The sequence below is a fragment of the Etheostoma cragini genome, chromosome 11, assembly GCF_013103735.1.
Source record: "Etheostoma cragini isolate CJK2018 chromosome 11, CSU_Ecrag_1.0, whole genome shotgun sequence".
In the NCBI taxonomy this organism is placed as follows: Eukaryota; Metazoa; Chordata; class Actinopteri; order Perciformes; family Percidae; genus Etheostoma; species Etheostoma cragini.
The window spans coordinates 12,138,825-12,157,280 of record NC_048417.1 but is presented as its reverse complement, the minus strand read 5'-3'; the positions used below and the strand labels follow the sequence as shown (position 1 = coordinate 12,157,280).

At 40.1% G+C, this 18,456-nt stretch overlaps 1 protein-coding gene across 3 annotated transcripts in view; it reads right to left on the bottom strand.

The window, feature by feature from the left end:
* col4a1 (collagen, type IV, alpha 1) overlaps positions 1–18,456 on the bottom strand; it is a 42,148-nt gene that overhangs the window by 14,363 nt on the left and 9,329 nt on the right. For 2 of the 3 annotated variants that reach the window (XM_034886251.1, XM_034886252.1), the window contains exons 2-25: positions 9,287–9,340; positions 6,811–6,900; positions 6,595–6,639; positions 6,410–6,454; positions 6,113–6,175; positions 5,980–6,033; positions 5,628–5,654; positions 5,433–5,507; positions 5,133–5,195; positions 4,719–4,754; positions 4,550–4,588; positions 3,662–3,757; positions 3,476–3,511; positions 3,299–3,358; positions 3,161–3,196; positions 3,005–3,049; positions 2,862–2,894; positions 2,142–2,202; positions 1,982–2,017; positions 1,732–1,878; positions 1,476–1,559; positions 1,234–1,317; positions 734–804; positions 427–618 (exon numbers count right to left, since the gene is read on the bottom strand). In XM_034886251.1, coding sequence (XP_034742142.1) covers positions 427–618; positions 734–804; positions 1,234–1,317; positions 1,476–1,559; positions 1,732–1,878; positions 1,982–2,017; positions 2,142–2,202; positions 2,862–2,894; positions 3,005–3,049; positions 3,161–3,196; positions 3,299–3,358; positions 3,476–3,511; positions 3,662–3,757; positions 4,550–4,588; positions 4,719–4,754; positions 5,133–5,195; positions 5,433–5,507; positions 5,628–5,654; positions 5,980–6,033; positions 6,113–6,175; positions 6,410–6,454; positions 6,595–6,639; positions 6,811–6,900; positions 9,287–9,340 — 1,572 coding nt within the window. The remainder of the gene's footprint in view (positions 1–426; positions 619–733; positions 805–1,233; positions 1,318–1,475; positions 1,560–1,731; positions 1,879–1,981; positions 2,018–2,141; positions 2,203–2,861; positions 2,895–3,004; positions 3,050–3,160; positions 3,197–3,298; positions 3,359–3,475; positions 3,512–3,661; positions 3,758–4,549; positions 4,589–4,718; positions 4,755–5,132; positions 5,196–5,432; positions 5,508–5,627; positions 5,655–5,979; positions 6,034–6,112; positions 6,176–6,409; positions 6,455–6,594; positions 6,640–6,810; positions 6,901–9,286; positions 9,341–18,456) is intronic. The other variant, XM_034886253.1, reaches the window with a different exon arrangement.

The following is an 18,456-nucleotide window of genomic DNA, read 5'->3' as shown; positions in this document are numbered from 1 at the left end:
CAGTCTATAAGCCGTGGTGGTTGGAGTGCATGTAGAAAAGTGGCGCGGACGCACACTTCACACCAAGAGCGGGTATGTCCGCCACTCAACAGAAAGGGGAGAGAGAAAAAAAAACTGCAGCAGTTAATGCAAGTGCAAATGTAAAATTTCAAGCTAATAGGAATACTACACAATGCACAATGTAGCATTAAATCATATCTAATTTGAAATGTGTTACCGTAAACCACCCTCTCCCAGCCCCCTTTACACAATCTCCCAGGAAAACAAATAAGGCTCTGGCTGACTTGGTCTCAAATCCTCAAAGTCTTAGTCTTGTCTCGGTCCCGATACACCCTGGTCTTGGTGTTAACTTGGTTTTGGTTTAAATGGTCTCGACTACAACACTGCCACACACACACACACACACACACAAACACAAACACTTACCGGTTCTCCTTTGAAGCCAGGTATACCTGGCTGTCCATCTCTCCCTGGCTGTCCATCTCTCCCTGATGGCCCTGGGGAACCAGGAACACCAGCCAGACCTTTTTCCCCCTTCAGACCAGTACCTGCGAGAATGTCCCCTGGCTCACCGACAGCACCAGGGGCTCCAATCAACCCAGGGATGCCTGCAGAACCCTGCACACAGATTGAAAACATGTATTGTTCATTTTACTCAATGAAATGAGAGATTAACTGTGAAAACATTGAGCTCAGATCTTGTCCCAAGTGTTTCAGACATTATTCTACTCACAGGTCTACCAGGTTGTCCAGGAGCGCCAAATCCACCCTTTTCTCCCTTCCCCCCTACTAGCCCAGGAGGTCCTGTCAAGAGAATATGGACATTTACACATAAATAGCTCATCAATATACATCATGGTGGGTGTCAAGTCAATACAAAGGAAGAAAGGGTGGAATGACAACTGTGAACTACTATCTTTTCCAACGTTTTAGACACAGATGTGAAGATAATAATGGTCTAAAACAATGTGAAAAAGAGACTCAAAACTACCACAAAGGGACACAAAGAGATGCCAAATGACCCGAGAGACCCAAAACAACCTCAAAGAAAACTAAAATGACCAAAAAGGGACACAACACGACTACCAACATACAAAATCCCACATTTTCTTGAGGCGAGCCTATTTTAACCCCTCACCACATCCACACACTTAAGTACTCCACAAAGCTAGGGAAAAAACTGGTGCGGCTAGACACCAGCATTTCATTTGAATGTGACCACTGTTCACTCACCTCGATCTCCTTTAGGGCCTTGGGGGCCAGGTAATCCAGGTGGACCGAAGCCTTCACATTGAACACAGGTGTCACCTCTGTCACCTGAAAGGAGGCACAGGAACATCAATTAGAAACCTATTATCTATGTAATTGTCCTTAATGTGTAGTGCAGCTACACCTCAATGATGGAAACATATAACTTTTAAGGATTAATTTATTGATGCCTCATATTGATCAGCATTAATGGTCCAAGTTCTTACCCTTCTGTCCCAATTCCCCTTGTAACCCTAGAGGTCCAGGTGGGCCAGGCGCTCCTTTCTCAATGTCACATTCATTAGGGTTAACTTGTCATAGCACACACACACACACACAGACACACACACATACACGACACATACATAACACACACAGACGTTACGTTATTAAAACATTTATTTGTAGATACATGTTTTATGCATGAATCCCTGGTTGTCAATTATTAAAATGAATGTAATTGAGTGAGAAGATAAGGCATACTCGGTGGTCCAGGTGGTCCAGGTGGTCCAGTGTTTCCTGGTTGTCCCGGAGGTCCAACAAGAGACTCTCCTTCTAAACCACTGTCTCCTTTCTCCCCAACATTTCCCTTCTGACCCGTCTCTCCTCGAGGCCCTTCAATGTGCCGTCCTGAAAAACAAGTCAAGGAAGCCAGTTTGTGTATGATTTAGCTTAGCTTGTGTCTGACTGACATATGCTAAGCCAGTAAATATGGTTGTTATTGTTATTGTACCTGGTGGACCTGCCTCTCCCTGAGGACCAGGAAACCCTATGGATTAAGAGGAAATTACAAAGGAAAGAAAAACATGATGTCATGAGTTTGTTTCCAAAGTACAGAGGTTTTTAGATATATGTGTGTGGTCGCATAGAGGCATGCTGTGGCTTCACTTTACCCTTTTCTCCATTTAACCCTGGGAGACCACGAGGACCGGGAGCACCAGGGGAACCACTACCCTAAAATGATATAATTGCAAAGATTAAGATGCATGTCCATTTATTAAGATCATGTTTAGGTTTTATTATACCGATCTACAGTGATGTCAGGGAATCCTTTGTCTCCGTCAACAGTGATGTCACTGTGTACTGCCACACCCTGGAGTACACTTCTAAACTATGGAATATAAAAAAACACACTCCTTTTATTACACTGTATGTAAATTGAGTCCATCATTTTTGGCCAAAAAACTTAAAAAAGTTTTAGTCTAAAAGCCATAAAATACAAACAAAGGGTGTCACGATTCTCCAAGTCCACAATTGATTTGAATTTTGATTTTAAGATTACGATTCAATTTATTTAAACATATGTTAATTGTGTGTGTGTCTCAAGATTGCTGAGACAAAAGATCTCAAGAATCAATACCAAGAACATGACGTGGAGACGTCAACAAAAGCTACAGCCCTGACTCAAGGCCTGATGCCATTTCATCAGACTAGTCATAGAAGACATTGTACAGGACAGTGGTAAAATCATTTAACATGGTCTCACTCTTTAACAATAGACTGTTAATGTCTATGATTGTAATTGAATGAATTTGTGGTGAAATCTGCTGGTGGTCTTAAGGATCCCACCTCTATGTAGATGATGGAAAAGATGTAGAAAATAGATCACTTACGTGACCTGGTGGTCCTCTTTCACCCTTTTCACCCTAAAACGAGACAGAGTTGAGTCTTCTTAACCATAACTCCTCCAATATAACTGAGTTTTTCAATAAAAGCCTTGAGTGTGTGCAGAGTAAATAAATGGTGCATTATTTACCTGGGAACCGGTGTATCCAAAGGATCCAGGGAAGCCTTTTTCTCCCTGTATGAAAGTATGTGTGTACTTTAATGATAAATATTTCATAATATAAAAGCAAAAACAACAGTTTGGCAGTAGAGTAAAGTCGGTTGAAACATAGTAAGTTATTGTTACCTTCAGCCCATCCTCTCCATCCTTTCCAGGTTTACCCTAAAATTATAGAAGCACTCAGTATGATTAGTTTGACTGAAGTTCTCTCTTCATTTGTTAGTCCATTATACCATCACATAGAGACTTATTTTTTCCCCTTACTCTTGCTCCAGGCGGGCCAGGTTCACCTTTGACACCAGCTAGATGCGGGATGCACTGGCCCTGCAAAGGAAATCAAGTGTCTCAAAAAAGTAGAAAGTAGAACTAAAATATAACAAACAGCCTGTGTGCACAGTAACGTTAGTCATACAACTCAACATTTGAAAGCAAAATACAAACTTTGTCTCCTTTGTCTCCCTGAAGTCCTCTGTCGCCCTTTATAGGAAAAACACAAACACATTCAGGAATAACACAGAATCTAAGTTGTCTTTTACATATAAACAGACATTTAGCCATTGTGATTTATTTATTGATACACAAAAATAGCACAATTTCTGTTCAGTTTTTAAAGAGCTGAGTGAGTACCGGTGTTCCAGGTAAGTAAACTGTGGTAGGTGAGCCTTCCGCAAATGGACCAGGAGGTCCAGGAGGGCCAGGTGGACCACGAATTCCTTGGTCACCCTGCAGGGAGACAGCAATGATCATGCCAACAGCCACAACTAAATTCATTTTCATAAGAACAATTAGTCACAAAGGTAAAATCAAAAAGCAAATCATCCAGTAAAAACAAGTGTCTCCATATGTGGAGATTTTTTCAGATAAGAGTAAGTGTAGTAAGTAAGTGTAACTTAATAACATTCTCTTAAAACCAACAAAAACAAAATAGTCAGAAAACACATTTTATATCAAATAAGGATTTCCATGTTCAAAAAGGAGTCAGGAAGAGGTAAAACGTTTCAGGTCCTACCCCCTTAGTATGAGTTTTATTTTAGTTATAAGGAAATAAACATAATAAAGAAAACATACTTAACATCAAAACAATTATTCATGAGCAAAATCATAAAAATAAGATCCAAATGACAATAAAATTGTTTCCATTTAAATAAATGTATTTTTTGAAGTCAGCGTGCAAGTGTTTCTCTTTTCATTAGGGCTGCTTTGCAAAAGCCCTGCATCTACATATGAAGAGTATAACTACGCTCCTTCTAATGGCAGTGTCATACCACCAAACGCTAGAAATTTCCAGGAAATTGCCACAAGCAATTATCAGAAACCAATGCTGCTATTCATATTCTTCTGTTTTAAGATAATATCAAAACTTTGTTGCAATGCAATTATATGGTACCTAAAACACAAATGGCAAGAAAGTGTGAAGTGCTCCACTCCCACTACCTCTCTACAGTAGGTCGGTCTACAGTGAAAGCATCATACAAGAATTGTAGCAGTATGTATGTAAAAAAGAAAAATTCTTACTTTGTCTCCTTTTTCACTCACAAAGGCCAGCTTGTCACCCTACAGGGAAGGATACATAAAGTAAAAAAGTTAGTAAAACAGTCCTATGAGATCTAGGCTAGGTGTTGAAGCCGAAGAACGGTGGATTTTGTTTTACAGTTGTAAAATCTTTGTATGTGATTAGTCTTACCTTCTCTCCAGGGAGGCCAGGGGGCCCAGGATCACCCTGTCAAACGATTATTCCAGTAGTTAAAGGGAAAGCAATGCAGCTTTATTTATATAGCACATGTTAGCTACAGGGCAATTCAAAGTTAATTACAAAAATAAATATTAAACGTCCGTTAAAAACAATGAAAACATTCCTAAAAAGATACAAACGGATAATGTCAGAACACTATCTAACTGATAAATGAATCATCCAACAGTATCTGCGACGTTTAAAAATCTACACACATTTTACTTTTTAATGCGTGCTATTTCCAGAACACATTGTTGTTATATGTAATCATCATGTGTCTCTGTATAACCAATATTCCAGAGATCATAAGGTTTATCACTGACTCTGTAGGATGACAAAAAGTCTATTACTGTAGAAGTAACTTACTTTTGGTCCTTGATAGCCTCGAGGCCCAGGAGGTCCAACAGGTCCAGGATTTCCGCTAAATCCCTGGGAGAGAAAGATGCATGTTGGAAGAAATTGGATTTATGCATGAAAATTTGAACAATATTGTCCCAGTCTCCTCTTATTTTGACACACGCACACACACACACACACACACGCATACACATACGCATATACACACACACACACACTCACTCTCACACACACACACACACACACACACACACACACACACACACACACACACACACACACACACACACACACACACACAAAACATACAGGTAATCCAGGTGTTCCAGGGAATCCTTGATCTCCTTTTAGGGGAACAATTCCGATCACACCACCAGGGTCACCCTGTATGACACAAAAGGAAAATAAATGGTTTGCTAGAAATCATGTCTAATCAGACTTGAATACAGGACATACTTGTATTGTTTGAAAAAAACTCGTTAACACTTTAAATTCTTAGCTGACCTTCATTCCAGGAAGTCCTGGGATGCCCTGAGAAGAGAGGACACTAGTAACAAATCAATACATATTCTGGCAGGATGAATATTTGCATTTGAGATACTGTTCAGTTAAAGTAGACGTCATGCAGCAATCTTATTATGGTTGTGATGTTTCAATGCGGCATATATGAGCTGAGATCAGCTGCTCAAAACCAACCAGACCATTAACAAAAGGTATGTCAGTCACTATAAAAACTAGGCAGCTTTTATTAAAATGTTGATGCTTTCTATATTTTTCCGCAGAACTGTAACAATAACTAAAAAGTGTCCTGGTGAGTGGGGTGCTGTTGGCTGTCATGTGAGTCACGGTTGCTTACAGGAGGTCCTTGAAGACCGTCAAAACCAGGAGCGCCATCCCTTCCTCTGTCTCCCTGAAACACACACACAGCACAGTCAGAAAACACAAATGGTGAAGCAATCTGCTTCAAAACACAGTAAAACTGGGCTTACTTTAGTCCCATTGCATCCTGGGATACCTGGCGATCCTGGTGGCCCGTCATTTCCATTGATGCCCTAAGAGCAATAGTGCACAAATAGACAATTTGAGACCAATTGCAGTTATAATGACAAGTCTCTGTACCTTCTGGACCATTCTACCCTGTCAGTGTATCAACATCCTCTAAAAACATGTTGTAGCATATTTAGAGGGTATTACTTTTAAGTGGGTAATTGCATGTTATACAATATTTGTATTGTTATGCGGAATTCACTAGTTGCAGGATGTGAGACAAATCAAAAGGAACTTACTGGTAGTCCCGGGTTTCCTGGGAAACCAGGCAGACCAGGAGGACCCTGAAAGATCACAACCATATCAGTATTAAAAATGAAATGCCATGACAATACCACAGCATAAGCAATCTTTTGTGAAATAGAAGCCTATACCATATATCATATTTTACTGTAAAGCCCAATCATGATGGTTAGTTACTTACCCGCACTCCTTTTAGTCCAGAAGCTCCAGGTTCACCCAGATCTCCCTAAAAGAAACAAACAACATCAAGATCATCGTAATAGAGAAACATGTGGTCTTAAACCTTATAGTTGATCTATAGGTATAAAATCTGTTGACAATGGCACGTGTGGACAGGGGGACAAAATTAAGTCAGATTAGGTCATTTACGGTTAGTAATTTAAATGTGTGTACTGACCGTGGGGCCCATTGATCCTGGAGGCCCTTCAGGTCCCTGCATCCCTGGAAATCCCATATTACCTTGAAGACCAGGAAATCCACGCTCACCCTGTGAAGCACAGACCACCAGGTTAATGGTACAAGGATAAAAATATTTACATTAACTGAGATTAGAAGGAACCATTTTAGCCACAAATGCTGAAACTGTTTTCAAAACCAATTTCCAATACATTTTTTGATTTCATAAATGTATCAGACATAGGTTCGACACCCAAAGCAAATGAAATCGGAAACGGTCACAATCCCATTCAATACTTACTCAAAGACTGAGTTACTGTATATGTATGTGTATCTGTTGATGTTGTACTGAATAATCTATAATGGATTCAAGTTGGTTCCTGGGAGAATCACAGATCCTTGTATCTACACCAAGTTCAAACACTTTTGGGGCCATGCGATGCATTTAAAAATGTGCATGGCACCAATTCAGGTCAAGTGGGATCATTTTACCTAGAGCTTATGACGTCGTACTTCATCATTGCAAAATTTTTAAAGAAAATTATTTCATTTGGAAAACAAAATATGATTTGTCAGTTATTTTTTATCAATGTTCTTGTCTGTATAGTAATTATTAAAGCAAACTTCCAAAATAATATTCTTATTTTTCTTATGCTCTTCAATTTTACATGGGTCCATCCAGTGCCAAAACAGCCAATCATGAACACATGTTTTTGATTTAAATATTGACTTAATTACATTTTACTTCATAGTGAAGACACATATGACATGATTATTGTTTTTGATGTTGTCTATGCACAATGTTAAAAAAACTGACTGAATGTTGTTTCCCCTATCTGCCACTAGATGGCACCAGTGGATCACAAAGAAGAGTCATGCTCCAGTTAGCTCCACAATCCTCTCTGAGCTGCCAAGCATGAGAGAGTGATGTGTAACATACTGAAACTTTTGAGATCGACTTCCATTCTCTGACCACACACATCTGATATCCATCAGTTGGGAGAAACACTCCATTTTGAACCAAGGGAATCATCATATGAGTACGGAGGAAACTCCTGTTGTGCAACATAAGGAAGTGATATCATTAGAAATAAAGCTCATACAAGATTTTAGAAAAAGGTGTTTGGAGCCTTTTTAGAAACTTTCAAAACACAGAAGTGCCTTGAATCCACAGTGGATTGCTCCATTGAACACAGTCAGTGCATCTGCTGTTGCCGGGGAAACTGAATGATTGACTACTGTTGCTAAGAAAAAGCCGAGGCCAGACTGTTGCACTAAGAGGACAGATAACACTCTGCAATCGTCTGATTTATCTGAGCCAATCATTTGCATGTTCATTCAAATAGCAGGAGTTGTGTGAAATAAATCAACTTTAACGCAGTGGTTCCTGACGTTCTTAGCTTGTGACAACGTAAAAAGCAATGTCTGTTTGTGACCCCTTGTTACAGGTTGACCAAAAAATTATGTTTTCTTTTTTTTTGTCCTTAAAGTGTTCAAGTGGTAGAAAATAAGCCCGAAAGAGGCAAAAATATGAAAAAATTAGGATGAGGATCAAGGATGAAAAGAATCATTATTTTTTGTGTGGCTGAAATAGGTTTTCTTTCTGGTTCCTATCCCGTAAATATACTTTCTGATTGAATAAGATATATCAGGCTTTGGCTAAAAAGGGCAATACTTCACTGATGCAATACTCAATGATGAATGTAATGTTGGTTTTGGTCTTTTATAGTAATTTGTTGACAATAAGAATAATGTGTACTGTATACAATAATTGTTCTATCTTTGCAATAAAACAAAAAAAAAGTGTCTAGGCAAGCTTCTTTAAAGACAAAAAAATTGTAGGTACAGCAAAAAACCCTTTGCCCCCAGTCAGTGAATACAAATGTTTCGTGTTTCAGGTCAGTGATTAACATTCATGCTCAAGTGGTGACAGCTCAAAGGCTCATGGCCAGTTTGTGGTGGTGATGGTGCAGTGGATATGACACATGCCTTTGGTATGTGAGATCTGGGTCGTTTCCTACACTTCACTCCTAGGTGCTCCAGAGACGTGCAACCTCTGACATACATAGCAATTGTAAGTCGCTTTGAATAAAAGCGTAAATTAAAATGACACGTAATGTCATGGCTAGTATCCCCACTGCTCGTACATCTGTATCTGAGAGCCTCCCTCTGACGGGAATAAGCCGTTCAGCCCAGCTGTGTGTCCAGACATGCTCTAATTCAAACTGATCTTTGGTCCCGTCCTGGTCGCTGCTCTGTGACTGAGCCACATCCACTGCTTTTCCACCCAGGCCCAGCTCCAGTCTGTCCCACTGAGCTGTCCCCATATAGTCAGAACATATAAAGCTCTGTCACGGGTGCTTTGAGCTGCTGTGAACTTAAAAAACAATTTGCATCAACTGCAAACTAATGCGTCAGAATTATAAGTGACAAAAAATACACAAGCATTGATTGGCCGTGATGGATTGAAAGCTCACCTTTGCTCCTTTCACACCACTGCAGTCACATTTTCCACATGATGTTCCACAGCCCTGAGGATGAAGGAAAAACATAAAAATAAATGATCCATCCCTTGGAAGAAAAAAACAAAGAAGAAAGAGCATAGGTTTGTTTTTGACAAAACTGAAAATAAAATTAGAGATAAGAAAAGAAATAAAGATAGTGTTAGCCAGCTGGACAGTATGACAGACATCTGCTGAGGGCCATTTGATGTCATCAGATGTGTAAACCGTGCTACAAACTCTTCATTCTTTCATGGCATGTTAGGGTCTTGTCTATGTCAGATGGCTCAATAAGGGGACAGTGGAAACAAGCTTTTGTGTTTCTGTACACTTTGTGAATCTGAGTCTAATATTCAATCTCAGTTGTATTGATGATTGACCTTGAAAAAAAGGTTTTATTTTCTGAAATCAGGTTACTTTAGCCACATCACTGGTTAACGTTGTAGAACTACATGCAGGCAGAACATCAATGCAGCTGGTCTCAGCCCTTTCAGACCCCCCCCCCCCCTGCTTCCTTTCCTCTGGGGTCTCCAGTGGATGAAGCATGGGAACTTGTCTACACTGCCCTGGCTCTCTCTCTCCTCCTTTTTCCGCCATCATCCAGCTGTTGCTATCACGTGCAAGGCGTCCAGCCAAAAGCCTGTCAGGGCTTTGGACAGACTCTGCAGGCTTGGGCAGAGAATGCACAGCTACACTACCACTACACATATTTCTCTCCGTCTGCCTGTATCGTTCTCACACACACACACACACACAAAATAAATGGCTTCATCGGCATTCATCATGATCCATTCCCAACTTTCTTTCCTTCCCATCCTACAGAACATAAGTAATTCTTAATTCTGCATTTTCTATAACACAATATCCTGTCCAAGTCTTAAACATTATGTCCTTTTACATGCAATCCTCTCCAACATACCAAATAACTGAATCCATATGTTGCTCTAAAATCCTGGGAAACTACAGAAAACAGACCTTACACTCAGGACCTTCAGATCTGACTGCCTCCACCCTGTCCAAGTGCACTTGTTCTCCTCTATTTGCAGAATACAACACATGTGTGGCCTGCAACACTTCCCATTCCTGCGCTCTCAAACACCTTAAACCAACTCCTTCTCACCTCTCTACTTCTGGTCAAGTATTTTTTCACAGGATTCCTTTCTGTTATGGCACTGAAAAGAAACTTTAGGAACACCTGCTCCAGATTAGTTTACTGTCATAAGACAGAGGAAAAGGGAAATTAACTCTCAGAATGAAGCACATGTGTGTTTCATTATGGCTAAGCCCCGCACCAATAAGTGCTCCTGGTACTGAATTAACACTTTTTTTTTTAAATTATTTTTCTGGCAATTCACCAAGGGAGTTCAGGCCCCCTAATGCAATGAGGGAACAAACTTGCATTTTGTCAGCACCACTCATGTAAATTACAGCTGCTCTTGTTTAAGCATTGCTTAAGTATGCCCTCAACCACCTGTTGCTCTCTGTCCCTGATTCTTTTTCTCACTCTGCAGTATTTTCCATTCTCTTTAAGGCGCAACTTAGTCAAGCAGACATTCCTGCATGTTGGAGGGCATGACCTAAGCCTCAAAACGACTCGTACGATGATTAAGAAGCTATGTGCTGGTGTGTGATGAAAAGCCACATCCCTGTGATGTCTACTGCTGAATCTCCAAACACAGCTCAGTTTGCTGCAGGTAGATCAAAGTAGCGTTCCCCTGATTTACCCCTTCTTTTTTTTTTCTACACCCTTTATGCACCGCCATAAACCCAAACACCAGATGGTAGAGAAGGAACAAAGACCCAACTGACAGCTGCACAAAAAAAGCATCTTCCTAATGAGTCTTGCAACCATGGAGTGAATGAGTGGGCTTTGCATGAAAAGGGGACACAGGAGGACCTTATCATACAGATTCCTGGATGTGCTGGATGATGAGAGGTCTGATTATTTAGCATAAATCCCATAAATACCATTCCTGAAGACCATGGAGAATGATAGCCATGGAGAATGATAGCCTTACCAGTTCACATACAAACATAAGATAAAAGAACGTACGGTGGTGGGACATAAAGTACATTTACACAAGTACTGTAAAATTTTGAGGTACTTGTACTTTGGTGTGAGTACGTTAGTCCTTCCATTTTATTCCGCATTACTACATGTCAGAGGGGTATTTTACAGTTTTTACTCTACATACTGACCAATCCCCATCAAATACAGATTTCTGTTCTGCTTTGTTCATTTGCAGGAAGCTGATCTTAATTAAATCTTCTATTGATCCTTATCAATGTCTGTGGTTTAATGTATAACTGTGAAGACAATGCCATTCGTGGTTAGCAGGGGTTACCAAAACTTGAATCTAAAATTACACGTTATATACTGTTCTAAATAACATAAAAATGGATATGCCTGTAAAAGAATGATGATGCATGCTTGTCACTACTTGTACTAAAGTTGAGTATCACAGTTATTGTCTTTTGTTACCATACATGGGTATCTGATCGGTACTCGATTTGAGTTTACATATCTGTTTCAGAAGATAAAAAAAGTTGGATAGGGGCATCCCCAACTGTCGGCTATGATTACTACTTACTTTACCTTTTCATAGTTTACTCATGTTGACCTTATACAATATGATGCATTGCTATAAACTACCCAACAATAAAGGAAATAGCTAATTAGCTCCTCCTTGACTCCAACTTCAAAATGCAGCTGACTTTAGTGCATCAGTAATAAAAACACAATAATGTAATAAAAACTCAAAGAACACATTGTGCATGAAAAATATTTGTAGTTAAGATACTTAGAAGTACTATTTAAAACTGTTTTAATGCTGTCATTAAAACAGTTTTAAAAATACTCCATTATGAGTAAGGATGTACAGTGTACATCCTTACTCATAATGGAGTATTTTAACATTGTGGTACAGTCCACCAGCACAGTACAGGGTGTGCACGTGTGAGTGTCTGCTACAGCATCAGATTGTGAGAAAATGAAGAGATAAAGATGATTTTATTCCTCCCACCGGCATGATCTTCCATAGAGCAAAGAGACTGAGCAGAAGGCTGAGATTCTGCAGTGATGAGTGTTAATGTCTACACTAAATATACAGTGGCTAGCGAGTCACTGAGCTCTGGAGAAGCTGTATCAGATCCAGTAAAGCTCTGACGTGTCTCTAGACAAGTGTTTATGTCATTCCTACTCTGGATGGCAGGCCTGGATGTTTCCAAACTGTGAAAAACCAATACGACGTGTGCTGCCAGAGTGTTTACGTTTCCTGGGCGCTGCGCAAAACAGTGCCTTATCATAATTGTATGTATATGACAGTGTGTTTGTGATTGTTTACAGTGGCTGGAGCTGGCAGGGAAACACAAGCCTTAGAGTCTGCTTAGAGAGATCATGAAATGGAAGCATAAAATGCCAACAGAAGAAGAGAAGGAGGGTGTGGGTTTTACGGTCATGGTACACAGAGGCACGTTCACAGGCCTTTATATGAAGAACAATGTATCTCAGTGCTTGGTGTTAGAGGTGCTGGAGGTTACATCAGTTCAAGCTTCATCCTAAAAGTTCTGAGGTTTCAACAACACTTGCACAATATGTCTGACATCATTAGATACATAAATCTAGCAATGAGATGAGCCCAGGAGAGAGAAAGTGATGAGTAACAGGCCTTAACCAGCGAGAGAGGTCGGTCCAAAGATCCTGACATTAATATCAAGGGTGAGTGTGTAGAGCTGTTGCATAACTGGATCCTAAGAGGAACAATAGCAAGAGCAGCCCCGTCGTGGCTGAGGCAACACAGCCTGTTACAGAATAACTTGTGTGGCTTGTGCAAGTGCTGGTCACATAACTAGAATATCATGAAATTGTTGATTTATGTCAATAATTCCATTCAAAAAGGGAAATTTGCATATTGTATTCATTCATCACACACACTGTGGTGTATATCCAATGTTCGTTTCTTTTAATTGTGATGATCATAACTGACAACTAATGAAAATCCCAAATTCAATATCTCCGAAAATTAGAGTATTACTGAAGACCGATAAAAAAAAAAAGGATTTTTCAAAATGTTGGCCAACTGAAAAGTATGAACATGTTAAGTATGAGCATGTACTGCACTCATTACTTAGTTGGGACTCCTTTTGCCTGAATTACTGCAACAATGCGGCGTGGCATGGAGTAAATCAGTCTGTGGCACTGCTGGCATCATCCTCTTCACAAATACCCCATAGATTTTCTATATGGTTAAGGTCAAGCAAGTTTTCTGGCCAATTAAGAACAGGGATACCATGGTTCTTAATCAAGTTCTGTAGCCTTGGCCCTGTGTGCAGGTGCCAAGTCCTGTTGGAAAATGAAATCTGCATCTCCATAAAGTTGGTCAGCAGCAGGAAGCATGAAGTGCTCTAAAACTTCCTTGTAGACGGCTGCATTGACCCTGGACCTCAGAAAACACAGTGGACCAACACCAGCAGATGACATAGCACCCCAAACCATCACTGACTGTGGAAACTTAACACTGGACTTCAAGCAACATGGATTATTATGTGCCTCTCCTCTCTTCCTCCAGACTCCAGAAATGCAAAATTTACTTTCATCAGAGAACATAACTTTGGACCACTCAGCAAGAGTCCAGTTCTTTTTGTCTTTAGCCCAGGCGAGACACTTCTGACACAGTGTCTTGTTCAAGAGTGGCTTGACACAAGGAATGCAACAGCTGAAACCCATGTCTTGCATACTTCCATGCGTGGTGGTTCTTGAAGCATTGACTCCAGCTGCAGTCCGCTCTTTGTGAATCTCTCCCACATTTTTGAATGGGTTTTGTTTCACAATCCTCTCCAGGGTGCGGTTATCCTTATTGCTCGTACACAATTTTCTACCAGAACCTTTTTACTTCCCTTCGCCTCTCCATTAATGTGCTTGGACACAGAGCTCTGTGAACAGCCAGCCTCTTTAGCAATGACCTTTTGTGTCTTGCCTTCCTTCTGCAAGGTGTCAATGGTCTTCTTTTGGACAGCTGTAAAGTCAGCAGTCTTCCCCATGATTGTGTAGCCTGAACAACTAGACTGATAGACCATTTATAGGCCTTTGCAGGTGTTTTGAGTTAATTAGCTGATTATAGTGTGGCACCAGGTGTCTTTAATATTCAACCTTGTCACAATATTCTAATTTTCTGAGATACTGAATTTGGAGTACTGGAACTTTAAATAAAATCACAAAATCTTTTTTGCTTGGATTTTGATGGTGTTGAATAGATATTTACATATTAACATTTCCAATTCCACAACAACTAGGCAGACTCCATATGCTGAGGAAGATTGTGTGATTCAATTTGAAATTGTTTTGTCATCTTCTGTTTCCAAACTCAAGAATTAACTTTAATTAAACAGCTTAGGCTGCTTGATTTGCAGCATTCACACATTCTTTTCTGCAGTTGTTGCTTGGTTGCCGTATAGTTACTTAGAATCAATTCAGTACTATAAGTTCAAAGGTTGAAAACCCTTATTAGTGTATATTACTGGGGCCTTCAGGGAAAAGAAGTTTTCCACAACCAATCAATACAGTACAGTAGCATACCCTCCAAAAGATGGTCTGACACTTGAACTGATGATGTTAGATTTATTGGCAATCCCATAACCAACTTAAGAGCTGGTTACAAAAAGAAACAAACACAAACATCAAATGCATTAGCTACCTTACCGTATAGATTCAGAAAATTTGCATAGTTTAGTACAAGCTCAGAAGTCCAGCATTAGCTTATTAAACAAACAGCTATAAACAGCTAAAGATGTAAAAGACCACTAACATATTCATTTTACAGTGTTATGATGAATATTAACCTTGTGTTTCTTTGAAGGGGTGCTAAAACATTATATATTTAACTGTGTGCCTGTTACTGTTTCTCCTTTTTTATCCATCACATGCAGCAGGAAAACTAGTTAAGGTGCCAGCAGGTGACTTTCAAAATAAAAAAAACTTTATTTAGGACAGGAAGGAAGAAACTTACAACAAGGCTATTTCTTCTGTAGAGCTAAACATATACTGGGTTATTTACAAGTACTACGTCTTAGCCATGCAGAATAAATGTATATTCCTGACCTCTGAAACATCTTGTTTGAGACTTGAGGCATCTTAAATGCATTTTGTTCAAAGGATAAACAATTGATAGAAAAGGCAACTGGATTTTCCTAATCTTACAAAGAAGGTAGCTTTCTCTGCTGCAGATGTCATTCAGCATGCCCTTCAGCTCACTGTGGCTGCATGACTCACTGCCTCTGTTCTTCTTGCCAAAGTGGGCAAATCTATCCCTTGTGTATGGCAGCCAACCCCCAAACACAAGTGTTCTTGAATGTTTCCCACTCTTTCATCTTGTTTAAAACAATTAAAATATTTTTTAATTATTTGATTATTTTTGGGCATTTAGACCTTTATTTGTTTAGGACAGCTTAGACTTAAAAGGGAAGAGAGAGGAGGAATGACATGCAGCAAAGGACTGCAGGTCAGGGTCAAACCCACGGGTGCTGATTAAGGCGTAAACCTCTATAAATAGGCGCCTGGAAAAATATTAACCTGCTGCAATGCTGCATACATTTGGTACACAGGTTTCATGAACAATACTGCCACAGTACTGATTTTAACCACATGGGGGTAGACACATTCCCATCACTGGAACGCTCTGCATTGACAGCCGGATGCCTCTTTCTTACAATGTAAAGGGAAACTGAATATCACACAAACATCTGTTCAGTGTCATCTACAGACTTTTCCTAAAACAAGATCACACTCCCGGTACATTCCTGCCATACCCTCCCAGTACCATAGATCACTGCTGACCCCCTAGGGTCTCCTGGAGGGGCTGAGCACATGAAGTGTGGGAGGATATGTCATACTGTATGTCATTTCACATCCCCTCTTGTTCACACACACACACACATACACACACATAAACAAATTAGATGACCTCCTAACATACAGTAATGGGTATCAGACAAGCATCATGAGATTCAGTCAAGGTGTTGCAATTATGCTACTTATTACTGTATGAGTTGGATTAAAAGAATTCCTATGACACAAGACACACAAAAAAAACCTCAGCACACACAGACATGCACACACACATAGATAAACACACACCCACACACAGACACACGTACACTCACAAACACACACACACACACAGAGACACGGTAAGACCATGGACACCAGCCACTTTGTTCACATGACTAAATATACAGTAATGAAGCTTACATCCTAGGCCAGAGTCATGTACAAAAGTTCTGACAGCTCTTATAAGTCCTTGCAGAAGGCTGTTGTTTTTCGTAATGTTTTCAGAAAACAAAACAACTGTTTTACTGACCCAGTAATGTGAAAATCTAGTCTGTGTAGCCAGAGAAAAGGATTTGACTGGAGAATACAGTCTCAGTTTATCTCCCCCGCTGTGACAAGAGCCTTCCTTCCACACTGATATGGGTTTCACTGAAGGGGAAAACAGATAACCATGCAATTGTAGAGTAGTCTGGCAGCTTCACCAGAGTCTAGTGTGAACTCCAAGAAAGTGTTGGTGCTGATAAAATAAAGCTCTGATAAACTCACTTTATGCTACACACCCAGCACCAAGCAGCAGACAAAGTAAGCAACTACGGTGAACATAGCCAGGCATTTAGAGGGCCATAGTATGCCAATGTTTGTTGTGGGGTTCTACCCCCAATAACTTTTAGGAATTTCGTGTTTCATGCAACCACCAGTGCCACCATATTGTTAGTCACAGAATGTCTCCCTTGGGGGTATCAAAAGGGCACCTTAGAGGGAAATCGCTGCTTGAATTTCCGCACATGTTAGTATCAGCAAGAGCCAAAAAGATCTTTCACTGTCCCTGTGACTCAGTTTAGCCTTGGTGTAAAGAAAGAGAATTAAACTCTTAGTTTCCTAAACTGTCACAAGACTCCTCGACCATGTGTACTCCAAACCAAGTACACAAGTTAGCCATATTGTTGCATCACTTAGTTTTGTGTTTACATTTTGTTCCATATTTTAGGCGTACGGCGGTTTGGGTACATTTCGTGTTGGCAGATCTAATTACTCTTAATGACATCCGATGAGATTTTGGCTTTGCATCCCGCAAACTGTTGTGCAACGTCATTAAAGTGACATATCCATAAACTTTCACATAAACATCTGGGTTTATTTGTGGATTCAGTAAGTCCAACTAAAACACCACGTAAAGTTGTATAGCATATCTTTTTCTTTCAGGGTCTTGAAGTGAGTTTCCGATGTCCCTTTATCACAGTGGTGTATAGTTCTAAGACGTCTAACCTGTGTAAGTTACCCTGTAAAGAAATTCCCACGGAGTTAAACTGCGATCATGGCTTCAATTTTACTTCAAAAACGTCAGAAGGGATCTCGCTTGGCAGCAGGGCTCATTAAGCAACACTTAGTGAGACAGTTAAGGAGCACACAGCGTAATAGGCAAAACATGCCTTGTAATAAATGTTGCAGCTTATACACAAGCACATTTGCTCACACTAGAAAACACAGACCTCCACTAGCTGTGCTGCTACTATGCTCAGCTGATGCTGATGTCATAAAAACTATGAAATCGGTGTCTCAGCACTGTTTACTCACTCCACTCCAGCTTTTTGTGGTTTGAGGTTTTTACTTTTAGTTTTGCTTCACGGTCAATGAGATCACAGGTGCTACTGATCAAAACTATGCTGTTCCCATAACAACGCTGAGCTACACTCACTGAAACAGGAGAGAGATTAACAGAAACAAAATCTAAAATAGTAAAATATGAGTGGAAGAGGATAGATAAGTTCTTTCAGACTGTGCTGGGTTGAACTGTGCTGCTCTGACATTCCTGGCCTTCTCTGGTACTGAGAGGCTGGGATGAGAGAACAGAAGTGGAGGAGGGGAATTTTCTGTCTGACTGCCATACTTGGAAGACAAGTCTCCTGGCGCAAGTTGCTCTGTAAACAGCATGAGTGTGTATGTCTGTGTGAGGGTGAGCTGCACATGCACAAACTGGAATGTCATGATGTGAAAAAAATGTTAAATGCCAAGATAGATATTAAGTTAAGCGAAACCATTTTTATTATGTTAACTGTTCACGTGCTTGACTCTCTGAACATATTTCATTGTTTTCAGTGCA